The sequence below is a fragment of the Podospora pseudopauciseta genome (assembly GCF_035222475.1).
Source record: "Podospora pseudopauciseta strain CBS 411.78 chromosome 5 map unlocalized CBS411.78m_5, whole genome shotgun sequence".
NCBI lineage: Eukaryota > Fungi > Ascomycota > Sordariomycetes > Sordariales > Podosporaceae > Podospora > Podospora pseudopauciseta.
Window position 1 is genome coordinate 1,225,975 of NW_026946665.1, and position 20,348 is coordinate 1,246,322.

Here is a 20,348-nt window from a genome sequence, read left to right on the forward strand (position 1 = left end):
CTTTCCAAGTCACGAAGGAGAAAGCAGGGGTTCAAAAAGGAGGAGTGGACAGTTTGTACTATCTAGACCTTCCCTATCGTGGCATAGAAAACTGTTAGTGATGGCCACTTGTGGCGGTGGGCTGGGTGGAGGGGCGGCAGTGACGATTGGGCGCCAAACAAGCAGCAGCCCAGCGGCTGGGTCCCGCCTGAAAATTCGCGGTGGTCCCAGCGTTGCGCCCCCCTCCCCTGCTCGCTCAGCTTTTGGCGTGGGCGTCCTCGGCACCTATCGAATCGAAATCCGCCTTTGTCGACCCGCCCACTCTCCCCTCTTTCCTCTTGCAACCTAACTTGACCAACTTCGCATCCCTCTGTTTTGACATCTCTAAACCGCAACCCCCTCTTTTTACAAAGTAAGCTCTTCGCGTGCCTCCAAAAAAAACTCTTTCTCTTTACCTCTGCTGCAATCTCTGCTCTCTCTGCTCTCTGCTCTCTGCTCTCGTGCCTTTGTACCTTGTCGCCACGGTGCGCCGTCAGAACCGACGATTCATTCGGCTTCCGTTTTCTTCCACAGCCAAAGCTGACACAGCCTTAAATTCAACAGCGCCCCGGCCTTCTTCGACGTAGCATCTCGTCGTCGAGACACACATCACACAAACCTCAGAAATGGCTCTTAAGCGCATCAACAAGGAACTCGCTGACCTCGGCCGGTATGTTCAAAAATTCCCGATTCTCTCCGTTTGCTCATTTCCTGGACGCCGGGAGCCTTTGGCCGCTCCGTCATTCGATGGTGGGGCCGGGCTTTGAGCGGGGTTCAAGAACCACGCCCAAATCCCCGGGAGACTGCTCCAACTGCGTCTAGGATATGGACGATGGACGACGACACGCGATAGTTTTGGCAGAGATGCTGATGTCTTGATTTTACAGCGACCCGCCCTCTTCCTGCTCTGCTGGCCCAGCTGGCGACGATCTTGTAGGCATACCCCGCTATCTCCTGTTTGCACGCCGTGTTCGATGACGCGAAGAGCGCGTGACCGCCATCACCACGTTCGGAATCATCTGTGAGCCAACTGCTAACATGGCAAATCAACAGTTCCAATGGCAGGCCACCATCATGGGTCCTGTAAGTTGCTTCCCCTTTCCTGTTCAAGCGCTGGAGACAAGAACACGAGGCTTGGCCTTGGCGCTGTGAACAGCTGCGATAGGTCGCAATGTGCTAACCGGAGACAACAGAGCGACTCGCCATACACCGGGGGTGTTTTCTTCCTTCAGATTCAGTTCCCTACAGACTACCCTTTCAAGCCTCCCAAGGTTCAGTTCACAACCAGAATCTACCACCCCAACATCAATGCGAACGGCAGCATCTGCTTAGACATTCTCCGTGACCAGTGGAGCCCGGCCTTGACGATCTCGAAGGGTATGTGTTTTGACGCACTTGACAGACATACTTGGACCTGTATACTGACTCTATCACAGTGTTGCTTTCAATCTGCTCCATGCTGACGGATCCCAACCCCGACGACCCGCTTGTGCCCGAGATCGCCCACGTCTACAAGACGGACCGTGCGAAATACGAACAGACAGCTCGGGAGTGGACCAGGAAGTATGCCGTTTAAGGAGGTAGTTGAATTTGTTAATGCGGGCGAGGTGGATGGTTGACTCGGTTAGTCCCGGGAAATCTTGGCCGGCAGCCTCAACATTTCTACCCTGGCTGTATAGCGCGAGCAAACGACGAATACTCTCTGGTGTTTGGTGAGCGTGCGAGCTGGCGATGGATGCTGGAAGAGTCATCTAAACTGGACGGTCGGCTAGGGATGGAGCGGGAGAGGTAGATGCGCAAGAATCAACAACTATTTCACTGCATCATCAGCTATTACTACACTCTGGGGAGCGGTTCTTGGGATTTTTTTCGGGATGCATTTGTCTTTGACTACCCCTCACATGTTCTCTTTTTCTTTCTTTCTTTCTTAGGAACACAGTTGTGTCACGTATTTCTCCAAATTGCTATTAGACACACGGGACGCGGCAAGCGAATTTGATCAGTGGTGTTTTTTTCAAGGTGATTGTGAGGTTGATTCCATGACCACTGTGACATGTCCGAGTTTGGGAGGCAAACCGCTGTCAGGGAAATAGCCGAATGCATGCCCCCGGGCCAAGCCGGGACTTGCTCCGAGGGAGCGGTTCCGGGTTTGTCTTGTGATAACATGATTTGTGACATGATTTTGATAGGGAATATTTGATGATGGAACATTTACGATCTGAATTTACGAAGGATCAAAACTCGGGTTACGGGTTTTGTGAGTAGGCCGGAGAGGGGCACTCTCCATCCTATTTCTAGAGGGAGAACACATGAAGGAACAGTAAGCTGCTTATGAGGGGAGGCGAAGATGGGACAAGAAGGGGTGGAGGAGCATTTGGGTATGTTCAGAGGTGGGAAGATCTTGGGTTGGGTGGGTTGATTTGGGTGGGGGGCTCGGGGAGACACGTGTTGTTGGTGGCTTCTGGCTTCTGGCTTCTGGCTTCCGGGGAAGGGCGGAGGCACGGAAGGGGGGCTGAGTTGAGGGTGGTGGTGGCCTGTATGATGGGCTCTTTTGTGTGATGGGAGCGGATCTTGTCCTCAGGTGGTGGTGGGCTTGTGTAGATGGCCGGTTGGTGGTCATACTGTCGATCCGAGGGGATGGGAGTGGTGGGTGGTGGGTGGTTAGAGGTCTGGTCTGGTCTGGTTTGATAGAATGGGTCGGAGGTCGGTGTTCAAAGGGTTGGTTTGCCCGATGGTTGATTACGAAATATCGTCAGATGGTAAAACAGGAAAGGGGGAAGAGGGAGGTTATGTTTTGTTGTTGTGTTTGTGTGTAAGCCGAGGTCTAGATGCAAGTTTGGGATTTACCTCAGGGATGGTGCAGTTCAGGTAGTGGTGCAGGGCGAGAGATAAAGATAGGTAGCAAGTAGAGGAGATATAGGAAGACGACGTGGGTATGAAACTTTGAGATGAACGGGAGAGGTGCATGCGTTTTGATGCGTGATGTGCGTCAGGGTTTGAGTGGTAGGTAGGGCGGTTATGTATGCATGTTCGGCAGATCGAGACGGGAGTTTTCTTTGGGGAGGCTTGAAGTGGAATAATAAGGGTGGTGGTGGTGATGGTGGTAGGTGAGGATGAGGTGAGGCATAGGATGAAGCAGAGGATGAAGTTGTTTGTAGATGCTACTGGCTGATATCTCCCCTCTGGATGTAGGATGTACGTAAAATACCATATCTACACGTGTGCCGTGACTGATTGTATGCAATATCTGCGCCGACATCCGACTGGGCGTGAGACTTCAGATTTTCTGGGCAATCGTTGACATCGTGAACTAGACACTGACATCACCTTTTACCGCCGCTGAGTCAACGAACGGCAGGTAAGCATACATCCAGCCCGGAGGCTTGGGATTACACTTGGCGGCACTCGTGGGCTCAAATTATCAAAATGGTCTGATTTCTGCAGAAGGAATCGGCGGGGCATTGAGGCATTGCTTTGCTTTTCTCTTTTTCTGTGGCGAGACGCACTGGTTGGTCCCGAAACTGAATCGTCGCTTGCGTATCAGGATCCCAGCCGAAACAGCAACGACAACGCTCGGCCGCCCTCCTAGTTGAACAGGTGTGTCCAATCAGGAGCGTTCCTGGTCCTTCAATGTGGAGCTGATCTGACCCCAGCCTTGGCACCCGCTCCTGACAAGTCGAGCTACCGCCGTTGGCTTTTTCTCCGACAGCTTGCAACGAAAGAATCTCTCCCAGCCTGTTGCGCGCGAATGGGAGCTGGCGGTTAATGACCCTCGAAAAGAGGTATCTCCGTACCTGCAAAACATCCGAACAATCTTGAGGCAAAGGTGGTACTGCGGTCTCGAAAGTGGCGCCATTTTCCACCGTGCCGTACCCTACCTCGACGGGTGATCGGTCTGATCACAGACTGCCGCTGGCCATTCAGCAGTTGTGTACGCTGCGAAGCCCTAGGTCAGCCAGTTTCGGTTTGGTCACACGGCGCAAAGGACGGAGTTATACAGCGTCAGGATGGGTGATCGGGATACACTTGATATGAGGTCTTCAGCAGCTAATGATGTGTCTACAGAGAAGAACAGAGTCATCTGGGCTGGGCTTATCATCATGGCGTAGACATCCGATACTGACCTCTTCGAGCACAAGGCCAGCGGCGAGGAGGACCCTTGCTGCCGTTTATAACATGGGTGAGCACCCGTTCGGCCCCCCTGCAGTGGTGCCGCAGAGCCCCGCCCCGAAGGACAGCGTTACAATTCTCTCGATGTCGTTTCGACAACGTGGGGAGAGGCCGGCCGCAAGTTCCAGCCTCGTTCGATTTCTTTGGATTTCCCTGAGGACCACCGCTACCTGGCCCCTGCTTGGCATGCTGCACCTGCACAAGCCGTTGCCGTTGTCTCCATCTTGTGTGCCATCGTGGTTCTAGGCGCGCCTCCAGCTTCTCCTATCCCTCTGCCACCCCTGACAGTCTCCACGTTCTCTCACGACAAGAGCTCCAGGACGCGATAACCCCCTTGCCGAGTCATTTTGCATTCGTTTCTCTTTCTTACCTACTTCGAGTTCCCTCCTCTTTTCTCCCTCGTCTCCGGCAGAGTGGCCTAGATACCTAGCACACGCAAACTTGGGTCCCAGCAGCCGCCGTACGCAGGCATTTGTGGACAGGTATGATCCTCACACATCAGCTCATGTTTCTGGTGACTTGCTTCGCTTGGCACCTCACATAACCACACTGGCTCCCGCACCTTCGGTGCTGCCGAACCTTCCCCTCTCCCTTCTCCCTCTCTTTTTGCTCGGCGAAGTGCAATCGTTTCGAGGTGTGTGGTTTTGCTAACCATACCGCCTCCCGGCCGTTCCTGACATATGCAGGCTCCATATCCGCTCATTACTATTCTGTCTCACGGCCGAGGCCTCACATTCACGACTGTCGTTTAATGGGTCTGGTTCGCACGCTTTCAGCAGGTTCTGACGACGAATTATCGACTCTTGGATATTTATAACACGCATCAACATCTTTTAATTGGGAATCGCTAGAGGAAAACGGGGATTGACTGCCCCAGTGGGAGGGTTAGAGAGACGAGGATTTCGAAAAGGAAAAAGAATCAGGAGGAAAAGCAGGCTGAATTGCTGGATTTAATCGAGACGACGACGACTATCACCCACCATGTCGGGTTACGGAGGTTACGATGGGGGTTTAAGGAGCAGCGGGTCAATGAAGCAGTCGGAGAGATCAAGATGGACGCCACTTACACGGATGTTGTTGTCGGGCGAAATGACACAGGAAAGGCAAAAGGAACTGACTCCAAGGGAAAAGTTCGACAAGTGGATGGTGAACGAAGGATATCGCCGAATGTAGGTGGTTTGCTTTTGGATTGCGACGATGTGGTGGGTAGGTGAAGGCTGACATATCGCCAGTTTCGTCTTCGTTTTCATGTTCCTCCACGCCATCTTATTCGCCTTCAGTTTCGTCAATTTTGCGGTGAAGGAGAACTTACAAATAGCCCGAGACACATTTGGCCCGACGTTTATGATTGCCAGATCCGCTGCGCTGGTCCTCCACGTCGATGTCGCCTTGATTCTGTTCCCCGTTTGCCGTACGCTCATTTCCATGGCCAGACAAACGCCCCTGAACGGCATTATTCAGTTCGACAAGAACATCACTTTCCATATCACCACCGCCTGGTCGATCGTGTTTTGGTCCTGGGTTCATACGATTGCCCATTGGAACAACTTTGCTCAGGTCGCCGCTAAGAACAACTTGGGCATCTACGGATGGCTCCTCGCCAACTTTGTGTCGGGCCCGGGCTGGACTGGGTACGTGATGTTGATCGCGCTCATGGGAATGGTCATCACCTCGGTTGAGAAGACGAGACGCGCCAACTATGAACGATTCTGGTACACTCACCACATGTTTATCGTCTTCTTCTTTTTCTGGTCGATCCACGGTGCTTTCTGCATGATTCAGCCCGACTTTGCACCCTTTTGCATTTCGATCGGCACCCAGGCTATCGGCGTCTTTTGGCAGTACTGGATGTACGGTGGTTTCGCCTACCTGGCCGAGCGTGTTGCCCGTGAGATTCGCGGCAGACACAAGACATATATCTCCAAGGTCATTCAGCACCCGAGCAACGTCTGCGAAATTCAGATCAAGAAGGAGCACACCAAGACCAGGGCTGGACAGTACATCTTTTTCTGCTGCCCGGCTGTTTCTCTCTGGCAGTATCACCCATTTACTCTGACCAGTGCTCCCGAGGAGGACTACATCTCGATCCACATGCGCGTTGTGGGTGACTTCACCAGGGCTGTTGCTGAGACTTTGGGCTGCGAGTTCGACAAGAAGAAGGGGGATGCTTCCAAGGTTGTTGGTGTGGATCAGTCCAACGATGAGGTTGATCCCGCTCTCCGCCGTGTGCTTCCCCGTGTTTACATCGATGGACCCTTTGGCTCAGCTTCCGAGGATGTGTTCAAGTACGAGATTTCGGTTCTGTGCGGTGCCGGTATCGGTGTCACGCCTTTCGCCTCGATTCTCAAGTCAATCTGGTACCGCATGAACTACCCTCAGAAGCGGACACGGCTCAGCAAGGTCTACTTTTTTTGGATTTGCAGAGATTTCGGTTCTTTTGAGTGGTTCCGCTCGCTTCTTCTCGCTATTGAGGCGCAGGATGTGGACAACAGAATCGAGATTCACACGTACCTGACAGCCAAGATCAAGGTCGACGACGCGACGAACATCATGATCAACGACGCCAACGCCGACAAGGACACGATTACTGGTCTCCGGTCGCCGACCAACTTTGGTCGCCCCAACTGGGATATGATCTTCAGAGGTATCCGGAAGCTTCACACGCCTGCCGAGGCTGGTGTGTTCTTCTGCGGTCCCAAGGGTTTGGGCAGCCAACTGCACGTCTTTTGCAACAAGTACAGCGAGCCTGGGTAAGTTTCGATGATCCCTAGACGGACAGTTTCATCAGTTGCTAACAACTATGACAGGTTCAACTTTGTTTGGGGCAAGGAGAACTTCTAAACGCCATTGCCACATCTTTGCTTCTTTCCCATGATATCCTCTCCAACCAGCAACGGTGGACAACGTCGCGGAGAAAAGTTAGCCCTGCGACCATGATCTGAGTGCGCGGGACGCAATGCATAGCAGATCCCGGGCTGGAGGATAGCAACGTAGGGGCCAACACCGACGCTGGCCGCGTCCTCAACTCATCCCGCCGACGACCTGTCAGGACACCCGGTCGGGAGTCCTCCCCGCTCCACTGCCCGTACAGTTGGAGAAGAGCCCACTTCATACATCCTGTTCGGATGGTGGATTGATTACTCATACGCATACCCATACCCTAGATATCCCACCCTATTATACCTCAGGGGCAGCCAACAGCAGCTCTCTCTCAGCTCGCATTTAGCGCTTTTGTTACATATTCTTCTTGCTATTTATATACACTTGTACCTAGTCTTTACAATATTCCCCATATTCCCATTTAAGCAAATGTTTTTTTTTTCTGGCTGTTTAAAAGACTGTTTGATAATTGAGCTGTGGTAGAGAGTAAAGTGTAAATATTAGACGTGGCTTTTGATGGGCGAACCATGCTGAAGCGTGCTTTCCCTGAATTGATACCACAGAGAACACCAGAAAAATCAGCTCATTGGACTTAAACTTGGGTAGTTAACAGTTTTCACCTTTAATAAGTTACCATCTACTGAATAATTCAGCGCTCCTTCCTACAGAGCATTCCGTACCTGCCAGCTCCCCCCACTTAACCCAGGCAGCACACTTCCTCCCCGACAGGGGTCTAAAGTGGGAGACCCACTTAAATTCTCGCTCCCAATTCGCGAAGCGCGTCTCACTTTACCTCAAAGAGCTGAACGCGTCAAACTGCGCTCTCGTCCAATCTTCTTTGCTCTGACATCACGAAGCTTCGACCTCCCCTCCTCACTCTCGCAACCCTCGACAGAACCAGCGATTTTCTCACCACAACACAAAACAGCAGAGAGGACAAGAAAAAAAGTCGCAACCATGGGAATCAAAAACTTATTCCAGATCATCAAAGACGAGGCGCCTGATGCGGTCAAGGAGGGGGAGATCAAGAACCAGTTTGGGAGGAAGGTTGCGATTGTAAGTTTGTTGTCCACTCTTTCAAACCCACCTGAGAGCGGTATTTTTTAAATTTTGGGGCTAAAAAAAAACCCAAAAAAAACAGGACGCCTCCATGTCAATCTACTCGTTCCTCATCGCCGTCCGCTCCGACGGCCAGCAGCTCATGAACGAAGACGGGCAGACGACGTCTCATCTGATGGGCATGTTCTACCGCACCCTTCGAATGGTGGACAATGGGATTAAGCCGCTTTATGTTTTTGACGGCGCGCCGCCCAAGCTCAAGTCTGGCGAACTCGCCAAGCGGTTCCAGCGCAAGCAGGAGGCGCACGAGGGGTTGGAGGAGGCCAAGGAGACGGGGACGACGGAGGAGGTGGAGAAGTTTAGTCGGAGGACGGTGAGGGTGACGAGGGAGCACAATGCTGAGTGTCAGAAGCTGTTGAAGCTGATGGGGATACCGTATATTGTTGCGCCGACCGAGGCGGAGGCGCAGTGCGCGGTGCTGGCCAGGGCGGGGAAGGTGTATGCGGCGGCGAGTGAGGATATGGACACGCTCTGTTTTGACAGTCCGATTTTGCTGAGGCATTTGACGTTTTCGGAGCAGAGGAAGGAGCCGATTCAGGAGATTCATGTGGCGAAGGTGTTGGAGGGGTTGGGGATGGAGAGGAAGCAGGCATGTTACGTTTTTGTCATGGTTGTGATGTTAGATATGGCTAACATTCGGGGATAGTTTGTCGACCTTTGCATCCTCCTCGGCTGCGACTACCTCGATCCCATCCCCAAGGTTGGACCCTCGACCGCCCTCAAGCTCATTCGCGAGCACAAGACTCTGGAGGGAGTGGTCAAGTTTATGAAGGAGGATCCCAAGAGCAAATATGTCATTCCTGAGGACTGGCCTTTTGAGGATGCCAGAGACCTCTTTTTCAACCCTGACGTTCGTCAGGCGGATGACCCGCTTTGCGACTTCAAGTGGGAGAAGCCTGACATCGAGGGGCTGGTTCAGTTTCTGGTCAAGGAGAAGGGTTTTTCTGAGGACAGAGTGAGGGGCGCGGCGGCGAGACTGGAGAAGAACATGAAGAGCAGCCAGCAGAGCAGAATCGAGGGCTTCTTCAAGGTGCAGCCCAAGACGGAGGAGCAGAAGAAGGCGCACAAGCGGAAGCTGGAGGAGCAGAACGAGGCGAAGAAGAAGAAGCTGAAGGACGAGAAGAAGGAGAAGGCCAAGTTGAAGGCTAAGCCGAGGGGGACTGCTTGATTTTATATCCTGTCTATGGGGGGTGGTTTGCTTTCACGACATCCGGGGGAAAGGGGGATCTGGTAATGGTCACACGGCTGGCTTGCTTTGGATGGGAAGGTAAGCTAGGTCTGGCGTTTATGGTGTTGATACTGGGCGGGGAATTAGGTTGATGAGCCTCAAATCGGGATTCTTTGCTATTATTGGGGAAATAAGGAGAAGCATATATCACGGTAGTAGCCTGGCAGTAGCCTGGCAGTAACAATGACCAACCACAATGCACTGTCAACATGACATGTTCGCCGCAAGCTGCATTTTGCATTTTTGCATCTCGACGGATCTCCGAGTTGGGGTTTGCATTGCACTGTCTTTTGGGGAAAAGTGCATAACCTGGAGAGGGCTGTTTTAGTGCAGGGGTGGATGCGTGCCTGATTAGGAAGATGCCTCGGCTTGTTCTTGTTCGGTGGGTTAGCGGTCGAGCGGTAATCCGGGCGATGCCAATTGGTTCATCAGTTTAGTTGCTTTGGGGTTGCATGACATCACAGCCGAGGGACCGTCATTTTGCTGCTGCTGCTAGTTGTTGAATATTTTGGAGGAGCGGGCTTGTTTGAACTTGTATAAGGAACGGTGCATGTGACTGTTCCAAGGCGGGACGAGGAATTGTTCTGGATTCGGGGGCTGTCTGGGGAGGGAGGGGCACATGACTCTTGAGTTGATAGATTCGACAATCATGTATCATCTTGGAATGGCTGTGATCCAACGGACAGATATCATCCTCGGGGATTCCTTTCAAAAATGGAGGAAGCTCGTGAAATTCAAAACCACTGACGGGGATGGTGGATTATCTACCCCACGTTTCTCCCCCCTGATGGTTTATTCTACCCCACATTCCAGAACAACATTGCCCCTTGTGTGTGTGTGTGTGTGTGTGTGTGTGGTGGTGGTGTCCTTGTGCTTGCTCCGAGGCTTAAATGTTGGAGAGGGACTGGGTATCGAAGATGTATTCCTCATGGAAAATGTGGTACCTTGCGGACAAGGGCAAAGAAAGACATGAATCCCGTTCAGACGTTAGGGCGTTGTCCGTTATATCTAGGCTCGCAACGGCGCACGATAGAGCAAACGCGGTGCAACGGTAGCTGTTACAAAAAGTCACTTTTCACGGGCATACTGTCAGGTACAATATGTACCCTACAACAAAACCCCGAAATCTGAAGAGGCTGGATAAGAACACAAAGACACGTGCCCCCGGACTTTTTCCTGGAACAAATTTCCGGGGTAGAGCATACGGTACCAGGATGGTAAAGGCGGGTTTTGCGGAGAGCTCGGCATGGTTTGCATGTGATTATCCTGCACCGCTGACGAAAGCGGCCCTTTATGGAGACACACCCGCGCCCGCTCATGAAGGGGGGGAGTAGTTAGTTTTGCTTGATCGCAAAAGCTGTTTCGTGTGTTTTTTCTTTCTCTTTTCCTCTCTCTCTCTTCTTCATTCCCATCACCTATCCTGGACTGGTTGAGAGTTCACCACACACACACATACACACACACACACACACACACACAACAACCGCCACAATGTCCAAGACCTTCACCCAAGCCGACGTTGCGTCGCACAAGACGACTGATTCCTTGTGGATCACCATCGACGGCGATGTTTATGACCTGACCAAGTTCCAGGATGACCATCCAGGTGTGTGCACATTCTTCTTTTGGCGCAATAGATTTGGTGTCTTTTGGGCGCGCAATGGTTGCTGACTGAGATGGTTTGACAGGCGGCAAGAAGATCCTCCAGAGAGTCGCCGGCAAGGACGCCTCGAAGCAGTTCTGGAAGTATCACAATGAGGGTATTCTCAAGAAGTATCAGAAGCTCCAGATTGGCTCGTTAGATACCAAGCCCAAGAAGGAGGCACCCCCTGCTCCCGCGCCCAAGAAGGAGGCCCCTAAGCCCAAGCCTGCTGCTGCTGCTGCTTCTTCTGCCCCTGCTGGGGAGGCTGAGGCTCTTGAGCCGTTTGGAGAGCAGATTCCTTTTGGTGATCCTGCGTGGTACCAGGGCGTAAGTTTTTCTCATGCCATGGCTCTCTGTGACAGCAGCTAACAGAATAACCTAGCACCACTCCCCCTACTTCAACGAGACCCACGCCGCCCTCCGCGCCGAAGTCCGCGAGTGGGTTGAGACCGAAGTCGAGCCCTACGTTACCGAATGGGACGAGAAGAAGGAGGTCCCCGCCCACATCTACAAGCAGATGGGCGAGCGCGGCTACCTCGCCGGTCTCCTCGGCACCCACTACCAAAAGGACTACGTCAAGAACCCCATCAAGTCGGTCCCCGCCGAGAAGTGGGATCTCTTCCACGAGATGCTCCTCACCGACGAGCTCTCCCGCGTTGGGTCCGGTGGCTTCGTCTGGAACGTTATTGGTGGCTTCGGCATCGGCTGCCCCCCCTTGGTCAAGTTCGGCAAGAAGTCTGTCGTCGACCGTGTCCTCCCTGGCATCCTCAACGGCGACAAGCGCATCTGCTTGGCCATCACCGAGCCCGACGCCGGTTCTGACGTCGCCAACCTCACCTGCGAGGCTAAGCTCTCGGAGGATGGCAAGCATTATATCGTCAACGGCGAGAAGAAGTGGATCACCAACGGTATCTGGTGCGACTACTTCACCGTCGCCGTCCGCACCGGCGGCCCCGGAATGAACGGTGTTTCCCTCCTGCTCGTCGAGCGTGACTTCGGCGGTGTCTCCACCCGCAGGATGGACTGCCAGGGCGTCTGGTCTTCGGGCACGACCTACATCACATTCGAGGACGTCAAGGTCCCCGTCGAGAACCTCATCGGCAAGGAGAACCAGGGCTTCCGCGTCATCATGACCAACTTCAACCACGAGCGCATCGGCATCATCATCCAGTGCCTCCGCTTCTCCCGCGTCTGCTACGAGGAGTCGGTCAAGTATGCCAACAAGAGGAGGACGTTTGGCAAGAAGCTGATTGAGCACCCTGTCATCCGGCTCAAGCTGGCGCACATGGCGAGGCAGATCGAGGCGTCGTACAACTGGTTGGAGAATGTGATTTACCAGTGTGAGAAGATGGGCGATACCGAGGCTATGCTTCGTCTCGGCGGCCCCATTGCCGGTCTCAAGGCTCAGGCTACCGTCACGTTTGAGTTCTGCGCCCGTGAGGCGTCGCAGATTTTCGGCGGCTTGTCCTACTCTCGCGGTGGGCAGGGTGGAAAGGTCGAGAGGCTGTACCGTGATGTGAGGGCTTATGCTATCCCTGGCGGTTCCGAGGAGATTATGCTTGACCTCAGCATCAGGCAAAGTATGAGGGTTGCCAAGATGTTGGGTATGAAGCTTTAGGGGAGGGTTGTTGTACAAAAGATGGGTGCTGTAAGAATGGTGTACCAGTATGGGTGGTCGGCGGTAGACGGCATCGTTTCATATTTCTCTCTCTTTTGGTTTTTCATCATCTGTTCTTAGCATGATATCAACTACAGATTTGTGTTTTTTTTTTCTATTTTTTTTCGGTTATAAGAATGGCATTTGGATAGGATGTTCTGGTGGTGGAGCTGTCATGGGGTGTAGCGGGAGCATAGAAATATATCTGATCAACATAAAACTTGTCTTCAACTTGCTCGCTATTGTATAGTGGACTTGCACATGGTTTCGATGGCTGTGCCCCCTTGTAATCGTGAGGAATGCTAACACAAAGTGTCAAAAGGCCCCGTCCTCTAAATGTCATGGCTGAGCTCCCAGCAAGAATCCCACACAGTGACGAAGAATGCCTCTTATATTCTCCCTCTCCGCATCCACACTAGAAGATACCCCCAAATATACATCTACCCCTGCTCTTCAGAGCGCCATCCATTCCAAACCATCTATCTCCCGATTTCGAGAATCATACATTTGCAACCCCCAAACGCCAGCCAAACAAAAAAACCCCTGCGCTTTCCCATCTATGATACCAAATAATACAATTCTTTTTTCCCGGTGTTCCCTGAGCACGGGAGAGAACCCACCCTTCCCTTATATCATCACCTCGTGCCCTCCCCCTCCCCCGGCGGCATATCAACCATTTCATACCCCCCCCCACCATCCCTCCCCCTCCCCCTCCCCCGTCCCCTGCTAAACCCCTGCTCCAGATCTTCCTCCGCGTCCCCCGCCCCCCTCACATGCTCATTCGAGTTCCTCAGCTCCCCAGGCTGCGACTGCCCCCTCGCATGCCCGCTATTGTTGCCGGCACCATTCCCCCCAAACGAAATCGGCTTCAGCTCCCTATACCTACACCCCCAAGTCCCGAGCACCACCCCCAGCACGCTAGCGCAGGCCATGCTCACCCACCAGGCCATGTGCTTGGGGAGCTCACCCGTGTAGAAGGTGACGACGACGAGGTGGATGAAGTGGAGGGAGAGGGCAAAGTCGGTGACGAGTTTGGATCGGCCTATCAGGACTACTATCGCGGCGCCCCTGTACAAACAAACAAACGTCAGTACCGGGTTGAAAATCACAATGGGGGAGAGGAAAGGGGAAAACAAACATCAACACCCCCCCGTTCAGCATCGCGAGGAACCCGCAAAGCCACCCCTGCGTCGTGTCCCCTCTTATGCTCTGCCATCCTAGCACCAGGTCGAGGGTGAATGCTGTGCCCGCTACCAGGGCGGAGAAGAGGAGGAGGGTGAAGCTGAAGGTGTAGTACAGCGCCTGGAGGGCGAGGATCTGGGAGGCGATTTTGAGAGGGGGGAGTTCGGAGAGGGAGCCTGGGCGAGGGGGGCGGCGGCGGCGGGCCATTTTGTTATCGTCGTGTACGGTGGGTATGGAACGTCTCGCTATCGGGGCATATCTCGAGGAGGGAACGCGCGCGCGGTCGCAAAAGTCTGGATGGGATCCGTGTACTCGGTAAGGAGCTCGGAATGCTCCTGGGGGTGTATTATGATGGGGTTGTGCCGAGCCAGTCGTCGATTATCTCTCTATCGTTTGTATCTTGCTTCTTCGATATACCTGTCTCTCCAAGCAGAGTGTTTCAATCAAGTCCCCGTCGTCAAGCCCAAGGAAATGTTAAAAAAAAAAAAAAAAAAAAAAATTCAATGTCTGGCGCATCAAATGTCAAAGATATCTGGCTGTGCTGTGCTTCCTCCACAGGCGCACCGTTGCAGCCCCCCGTCCCGTCCAACGGTACGTAAGATTACATAATCTAACCTTGAACATTAGCAGCCCGCCCAACCCCCCTGGCTCCCCACATTTTCCCCAATCCCTGTTTCCGGCCGGCAACTGCCATCATCTTCAACCCTCCACCAGCACCACCACTATATCCCACCACCCGACGACAGCAAGCAAAACCGCAACAATGGGCTGGCTATCCTCCTCCTCCCCCGAAGACCAACGCTCCCAAGAAATCCGCGCCGGCACCGTCGCCCCCTCCCGCGCCGAGCGGGCCCGCTGCTGGGAGGCCCGCGACGGGTATTTTGCCTGCCTGGACAAGAACAACATTGTGGACGCGCTGAAAGAGGAGAAAGCCGCTGGCAAGGCTTGCGGGGCGGAGGGCAAGGTTTTTGAGAGGGATTGTGCTGCTCAGTGGGTAGGTTTTTGCAGCCTTGTTATTTTTATTTTTATTTTTTTACCTTCCTTCTGTTACTGGGATGGGGTGGAGGGGGATACACAGGATATGTCTCTCAGGAGGATGGGTGGATAGAGAAGGGTTGGAGGGAGGAGTGGTTATGAACTTTTGTTGGGTCTCGGAAGAATGTTTTACTGATACGACCGAAAATATAGGTAACATACTTCAAAAAGTGGCGCGTTCAAGACATCCAGAAACGTCAACGCATCAAGGAGCTCGAGGCCCAAGGCGCAAACAGGCTGGACGTGCAGACCGACTTCACGCCAAGGGGTTAAAAGGGGGACTTGAGAGCAGGGGAAGGGAGAAGTGTGACAATAGGAGGAAGTGTAAATGTACAATATGAACAACCTCACCAGGTTGAACGGATATCAAAATATGGAGACGAAAATACCATAGGGGAAGGAAGGAACAAGGCGTTTACAGGAGCCATACCCATAAGAAGAACCACAAGATACATAAGCGAACATTCACAACTCATCATCCAAAGCCAATAAAATCAAATGATAAATGTAGTAGTATAACAACATCTATATACAATCCCCTCTCCTTCTCCCACTCCCCCCTCCCCCATCTAGATAAGCACCACCACCCCCTCTCTCCTCTTTCAAAGAAAACCCAAACAATGTAAACCCACTCTCCCAAACAACAGCACCAAGCAAAAAAAATCCTATTTCAATTCCCATACAGCAAAACAACAACAACAACAACAACAACAACAACAACAACAACAACAACAACAACAACAACAACAGACATCCCATACATTTCTCCCCACCAACCCACCCGACCATCCAAAACATCCAATGCAGACAGGCGGTAACAAAACGTCTAAAGCACTACTGAACAACACCCCTCTTTCTAACAATAAACCTCAACCATCAACCAAGAACAAACTGTGTCTCTGTAATGAATGAAAAGTGAATGAGAAAAAAAAGAGCGTCCATAATCAGGGTCGTCAGTCAGCCTCAGTGTAATAGTAGTCCCCTCCAACAAACATCTCGGCCCCTTTGGTTGATTGTAAAAAGAATAATGTGTGTGTAATGTCTGATAAAAACTGTATGTTGAATAAGAAAGCAAGAAGAAAAAAAATGAGTTTTTGTGTGTATGTGTCCTTGTAAGAGAGAGAGGTGTTTTGTGCAGTTGGTATCATGAGGTCTGGTTCTTCCAAGATAACGACACACAGAGAGACAGAGAGAGAATGAAAAGAAGGAGAGAGAAGAAAAACGACAAGAAAAGGGGGTTCCTGGTCCACCCCCACTGAATTCAATCAAACGCAACAGCAACAAGAAAAACGCAAAGAAACAAAGCCAAATCCCAGTTTCCATCCATCATCCACACACCCCCCTTTAGTAATCATTAAGCCGCTCGCTACACAACTTTCCCTTTCCTACTTCCCCCTCCTCCTTCTCATCCTCAATCCTAATCGTGACGATCGCCACCGACGAACCCGAAAACCACATCTCCCTCGTCCTCTCCCAATCCCTCTGATCAGGCGTCACCACCCTCTTGCCCTTTTCCATTGTCGAGCCGTCATCCCTCTAAGAACTCCCATTGACCCTCGGCAGCGGGGGCAGCGCCTTATCCAAACTATCCCTACTGATCTGGTTCTTCACATGCCCCTGATCCAACCGGCTCTTTTGGCTCCCCGACACGCTCCTCAACCCGCCACCTTGACCATACCCGCTATCCACGCTGTCTGGCTTCATCATGATGTGATGCGAGACGCCGCCATAGCCATGGCCTGTTTTGGGCGGCGTCGGTGGCGGTCTCCCTGAATCGCTGCCCCTACTCCTACCACCCATCAAATGGCTGGTAAAGGTCCCTGTGCGGAAATCATCACCGTCCTTTGCGGGGGTGGGCGGTCGGTGGTCGTCTTCTTGACTGAGACGACTCGTGTGTGATTTCTGACTGCGGCGGGACTTGGTTGACTGGCTTTCAGCCGCTTCCTCTACCACCGGCAGAACTGCTGTGTCTCGACGGTCACCAAGCGGCGGGGACTGATGTTTCCCGCTGCTGGAACCAGGGTTATTGGACGGAGAGGCGGTAGTTCGGAGAGTGCGATCAGGTATGTTCTCCTCGCTCGGGCCGCGATGCTCGCTTCTCCTTGCTTGCTCCTCAGCCTTTTGCATCGTGAGCTCAACCTCGGGTAATTTCATGCCCGACGACGAGGCTCCCGGTGGCGCTGGAGGGAGGTAGCTTGGTACTGGAGGAGCTGCATTCGACGAGCGGCCCCGGAGACTACTCCAGCTGCCTACCCGTTGTCGTTCCTCCGAGGCGGCAGCAGCTGCTTGAGCCGCGTCTCTTTCTTGAGCTTCTCGCAAAGCCTCCTCCTGTGACATTGTTACGCCGTTGATAAAGTTGATGAACCTCTCGCCGTACTCGTGTGGCGGGAGGGCCGAGATCTGCGTGCGATCGCTGGACAGGCCCTTCCAAAAGTGCTCGATCTTTTTGATCATGCCGTACTGTAGTCATGTTAGCATACCCCCTCCTTCAGTCTGGCGAGAAACTTACGTGAGTGAGACAATCAATCACCCCCAGGTAGTAAATCTCATCCCCCGGTGCATTATCCTCATGCGTCGCCCTGAATCCTCCATCATCCTGGTTAAACACAAAGCCGGACTTCTGCCCGTCCTCAAGCTCATCCGGCATCCGGCTACTAGTTTCGCCCATGGGCACTGGCTTCTCCGTCTGGATCATCTGCCTCAGCTCTCTCGCCTTCCGCTGGTTCTCCAGCTTTGACGGCGTCCTCATCAGAACCGAGTGAGGGTTCTCATCCTCCGGAACGCCATTGCCCCCGGGGTTGAACACCCGCAACGTCTTATCCCGTAAGTTTTCCTCGTTCCCCCTCTGAAGATCGTGGATGCCTATCAGCAGCGAGTAATCCATGATGTGCAGCTTCTGCAACAACCGCACATCCTTCTGCAGTTGCTCCAAGAACATCTTCTTTTTCTGAATCCCCAGCTCAAGATGTCTCTTCCGGCGCAGCCAGTTCAGATCCTTCAGCGTTGCCCTCGGGTTGTTCGCCAGCTCCTCCTCCCTGTAGTCTCGCCCAATCGTCGAGCCCTTCAAGTCGAAAGTCTGGTGGATGTCCCGGTGTGGCGGGAACAGGTTGTTCATGACGACAAAGTGGATCTTTTTGCCGTAGGGCATCTTGACCCGGTGAAGACCGTAAAACTGCGAAAGCAGAGTGTTGGGGTTGTTGGTGACATGCTGGTAGTAATCCTTCAAGATCTTCCTGAGAAACTTGTGCTCGGCGTGGTGGATCGTCTTGATGATGTACTTGTAGTCCCGCGAAAAGTAGAAAAAACTTCCACTCTTGCCCGGCGACCCAAGCTCTGACAAGATGTACTTACCCGTCAAGGACATGAGATAGTCGGCGGGATCGAGGCGGAACAGTGCTCGCAGGTGGCGGAAGACCCACGGAGCATAGTCCTTGAACTTGAAGTCGTACTTGGCCGACGGCACCAGTTCGTTTCCGGCACTTTCTGAATGTTAGCTTAGCTTTCTGGAGTTGCCGATCGTTCCACTCACATATCGAAAGTAGACTTCTGCTTGACGTCGAAGTCGGCGTCCGTCAGCTGCCGGTCAAGTTTCGCGTTGGTTCTCGACACGGCCACACGGATGCCAGTCAACATATTGTATGCCGTCACCCAGTTCGCGTGCGTCTCATCCACCTTTGTCCCGACCAGCACTCTGTCATCATCCTCAATTTCCCTTCTCCTTCTCTTGGTAGCGCGCTTTTGCCTGTACGCTTCGGCCCACCGCATGGCATCTTCATCCGGCATCACCTCATGGTGGGCCTCCGAGTGCAGAGATCTCGTGTTCCTCCTAGCCAAACTCAACGATGCTCTCCTAACTCCGCCGCCAATGGTGGGCGAGAATCTGCCGCTAGCATAACCTTCGGCCCCATCCCGCGATCCGCGCCCTTGTGTTACCTTGGGAACCTCGAGTGTGTGACGGTGCTTGATCCCAGGGGCAGGTGGTGGTGGTGGTGCTAGCGGGCCTGAGGCAATCGGGCCGGGAAATGGGGGGGAGGAATATCTGTGTGGCGCCTTTTGGTTTTTCGGTTCCGGGCTTAAAGAATCGGACGTCGCGGTCGAGGCGTTGAGAGGCAAGGTTGCTACCGACGACTCGTTGTTATCCTGAACTGTGCGAATGCCCCCTTTACTTATTGGCCGCGCATATGGGTCGGTCTGCGCGGTACCGTTAACGTCGAGTCCTGAACTGACAGATATCCGCGGAAAGGCCTCTTGCGGGCTCGATGTTGTTGAATCATTCCCCCCATTAGCCTTTAGCGTCCTGTCCACCAACACTGTCGAATTGCCATTCGGTATTGGTTTGCGGCTCGTCGAGTCGATCGTGGTGTTGCCCGATCCGTTCGTCAATCCTCCAGCAGGACTGCCATTTGGCAGCGTGTTCATACTTGGGGGAGCCTTTTTCGGATATTCCCCATTCACGTCGTGGTTGAGTCGCGTTCGCGGGTCGGCAGAGGCCTCGGAGGTTTGTGAAGAATTAGACGAGTTGTAGGAGCTCTCGTCGAAGCTCTCGTTGGATGTGTGCGAGTGTGGCTGGCGCGCAACGTGTACATCGAGTTTGCCGGGGTTTGACAGGCCGTACTGGGCGGCTTGATCGAGGTGCACGAGGCCCGAGGATTGGGAGTCGATTGCCGCACTTCCGTCCGGCAGGAAGGAGGGCATCGCGTGTCGGGTCGTGAGATTGGGGGGGTTCTGGCTGTTCCAAGATTCGATTGATATTACGGATGGTCGGCAGTGGCGCACATGCTCTCTCACACTCTCTCGATAACTCGATACAGACACGGGGTGATTGGCAAAGGGAAGGGGGCAGGGGCAGGACAGCGTCAAACAGGAGAACAAGGAAGTGTAGTCGGAATTGATGATGATGATGATGGATGGGTTCCGCCGCGTCGGGCTCGATTCGTCGGCTTTGGGATGCGAAATGGAGGGAAGGGCAAAAGCAAGGCCGAGTTGGATTGATTGTGTCGACGGTCGGTTGTGGTTCAGCTGGTCTGGGCGGGAATCTTTGCTGCGCAGGGGCCGAGAGAACAAGCAGAACGCCGCTTGGCGGTACGGTACGGAGCAACAGAGTATGTACGCTGTCGTGGCATTCGCTCTCAGGCTTTACTTGTTCTCTTCTGGTCCTCGCAGCGTAGGTAGATCAACAAATTGGAAGGATTCATGAGTATTTTGATTATGGACGAAAAGAAAAAGGAAAAAAAAAACCCCGTCGGTGCTGTGCTGTGCTGTACTGTGCTGTGGTGCTGCGCTGTAGCCAGGCGCAGTGCTCTCGGTTTAGGTAGTTACCTGTAAAAAGCCCAGACCACCCCGCCATTTCAAAACTCCAGTGGTCAGCAACAACCCCGTTGCGAGGCGACACGGGACTCGGCGCCGAGACAAACGCA

At 53.2% G+C, this 20,348-nt stretch overlaps 9 protein-coding genes across 9 annotated transcripts; 7 read left to right on the forward strand and 2 right to left on the reverse strand.

The window, feature by feature from the left end:
- Nucleotides 1–100: 100 nt before the first annotated feature.
- QC763_0076480 (uncharacterized protein) lies at nucleotides 101–605 on the forward strand (the record flags this gene model as incomplete). The annotated part of the gene is made up of 2 exons (XM_062906044.1): nucleotides 101–287; nucleotides 583–605. The coding sequence occupies 2 exons, from the start codon at nucleotides 101–103 to the stop codon at nucleotides 603–605; spliced, it is 210 nt and encodes a 69-aa protein (XP_062764959.1).
- A 39-nt stretch (nucleotides 606–644) lies between these two features.
- UBC4 (Ubiquitin-conjugating enzyme E2 4) lies at nucleotides 645–1,751 on the forward strand (the record flags this gene model as incomplete). Its single annotated transcript, XM_062913539.1, has 5 exons — nucleotides 645–688; nucleotides 906–951; nucleotides 1,072–1,101; nucleotides 1,212–1,395; nucleotides 1,455–1,751. 5 exons carry the CDS (start codon nucleotides 645–647, stop codon nucleotides 1,592–1,594), a joined length of 444 nt encoding a protein of 147 aa, XP_062764960.1. The 3' UTR covers nucleotides 1,595–1,751.
- A 2,443-nt stretch (nucleotides 1,752–4,194) lies between these two features.
- On the forward strand, nucleotides 4,195–4,940 carry QC763_0076500 (uncharacterized protein; the record flags this gene model as incomplete). The annotated part of the gene is made up of 3 exons (XM_062906045.1): nucleotides 4,195–4,198; nucleotides 4,237–4,424; nucleotides 4,875–4,940. 3 exons carry the CDS (start codon nucleotides 4,195–4,197, stop codon nucleotides 4,938–4,940), a joined length of 258 nt encoding a protein of 85 aa, XP_062764961.1.
- Nucleotides 4,941–5,169: 229 nt separating this feature from the next.
- QC763_509580 (uncharacterized protein) lies at nucleotides 5,170–7,029 on the forward strand (the record flags this gene model as incomplete). Its single annotated transcript, XM_062913540.1, has 3 exons — nucleotides 5,170–5,357; nucleotides 5,421–6,938; nucleotides 6,996–7,029. 3 exons carry the CDS (start codon nucleotides 5,170–5,172, stop codon nucleotides 7,027–7,029), a joined length of 1,740 nt encoding a protein of 579 aa, XP_062764962.1.
- Nucleotides 7,030–8,025: 996 nt separating this feature from the next.
- Nucleotides 8,026–9,355, forward strand: FEN1 (Elongation of fatty acids protein 2; the record flags this gene model as incomplete). The annotated part of the gene is made up of 3 exons (XM_062913541.1): nucleotides 8,026–8,124; nucleotides 8,210–8,785; nucleotides 8,834–9,355. The coding sequence occupies 3 exons, from the start codon at nucleotides 8,026–8,028 to the stop codon at nucleotides 9,353–9,355; spliced, it is 1,197 nt and encodes a 398-aa protein (XP_062764963.1).
- A 1,223-nt stretch (nucleotides 9,356–10,578) lies between these two features.
- On the forward strand, nucleotides 10,579–12,963 carry QC763_509600 (uncharacterized protein). The gene is made up of 3 exons (XM_062913542.1): nucleotides 10,579–11,021; nucleotides 11,104–11,384; nucleotides 11,440–12,963. Exons 1-3 carry the CDS (start codon nucleotides 10,907–10,909, stop codon nucleotides 12,673–12,675), a joined length of 1,632 nt encoding a protein of 543 aa, XP_062764964.1. The 5' UTR covers nucleotides 10,579–10,906; the 3' UTR covers nucleotides 12,676–12,963.
- A 386-nt stretch (nucleotides 12,964–13,349) lies between these two features.
- QC763_509610 (uncharacterized protein) lies at nucleotides 13,350–14,103 on the reverse strand (the record flags this gene model as incomplete). The annotated part of the gene is made up of 2 exons (XM_062913543.1): nucleotides 13,350–13,782; nucleotides 13,853–14,103. 2 exons carry the CDS (start codon nucleotides 14,101–14,103, stop codon nucleotides 13,350–13,352), a joined length of 684 nt encoding a protein of 227 aa, XP_062764965.1.
- A 435-nt stretch (nucleotides 14,104–14,538) lies between these two features.
- QC763_509620 (uncharacterized protein) lies at nucleotides 14,539–15,375 on the forward strand. Its single transcript, XM_062913544.1, has 2 exons — nucleotides 14,539–14,890; nucleotides 15,085–15,375. Exons 1-2 carry the CDS (start codon nucleotides 14,660–14,662, stop codon nucleotides 15,202–15,204), a joined length of 351 nt encoding a protein of 116 aa, XP_062764966.1. The 5' UTR covers nucleotides 14,539–14,659; the 3' UTR covers nucleotides 15,205–15,375.
- Nucleotides 15,376–16,467: 1,092 nt separating this feature from the next.
- On the reverse strand, nucleotides 16,468–19,626 carry MSS4 (Phosphatidylinositol-4-phosphate 5-kinase; the record flags this gene model as incomplete). Its single annotated transcript, XM_062913545.1, has 3 exons — nucleotides 16,468–17,391; nucleotides 17,441–18,410; nucleotides 18,461–19,626. 3 exons carry the CDS (start codon nucleotides 19,624–19,626, stop codon nucleotides 16,468–16,470), a joined length of 3,060 nt encoding a protein of 1,019 aa, XP_062764967.1.
- Between the last annotated feature and the right edge of the window lie 722 nt (nucleotides 19,627–20,348).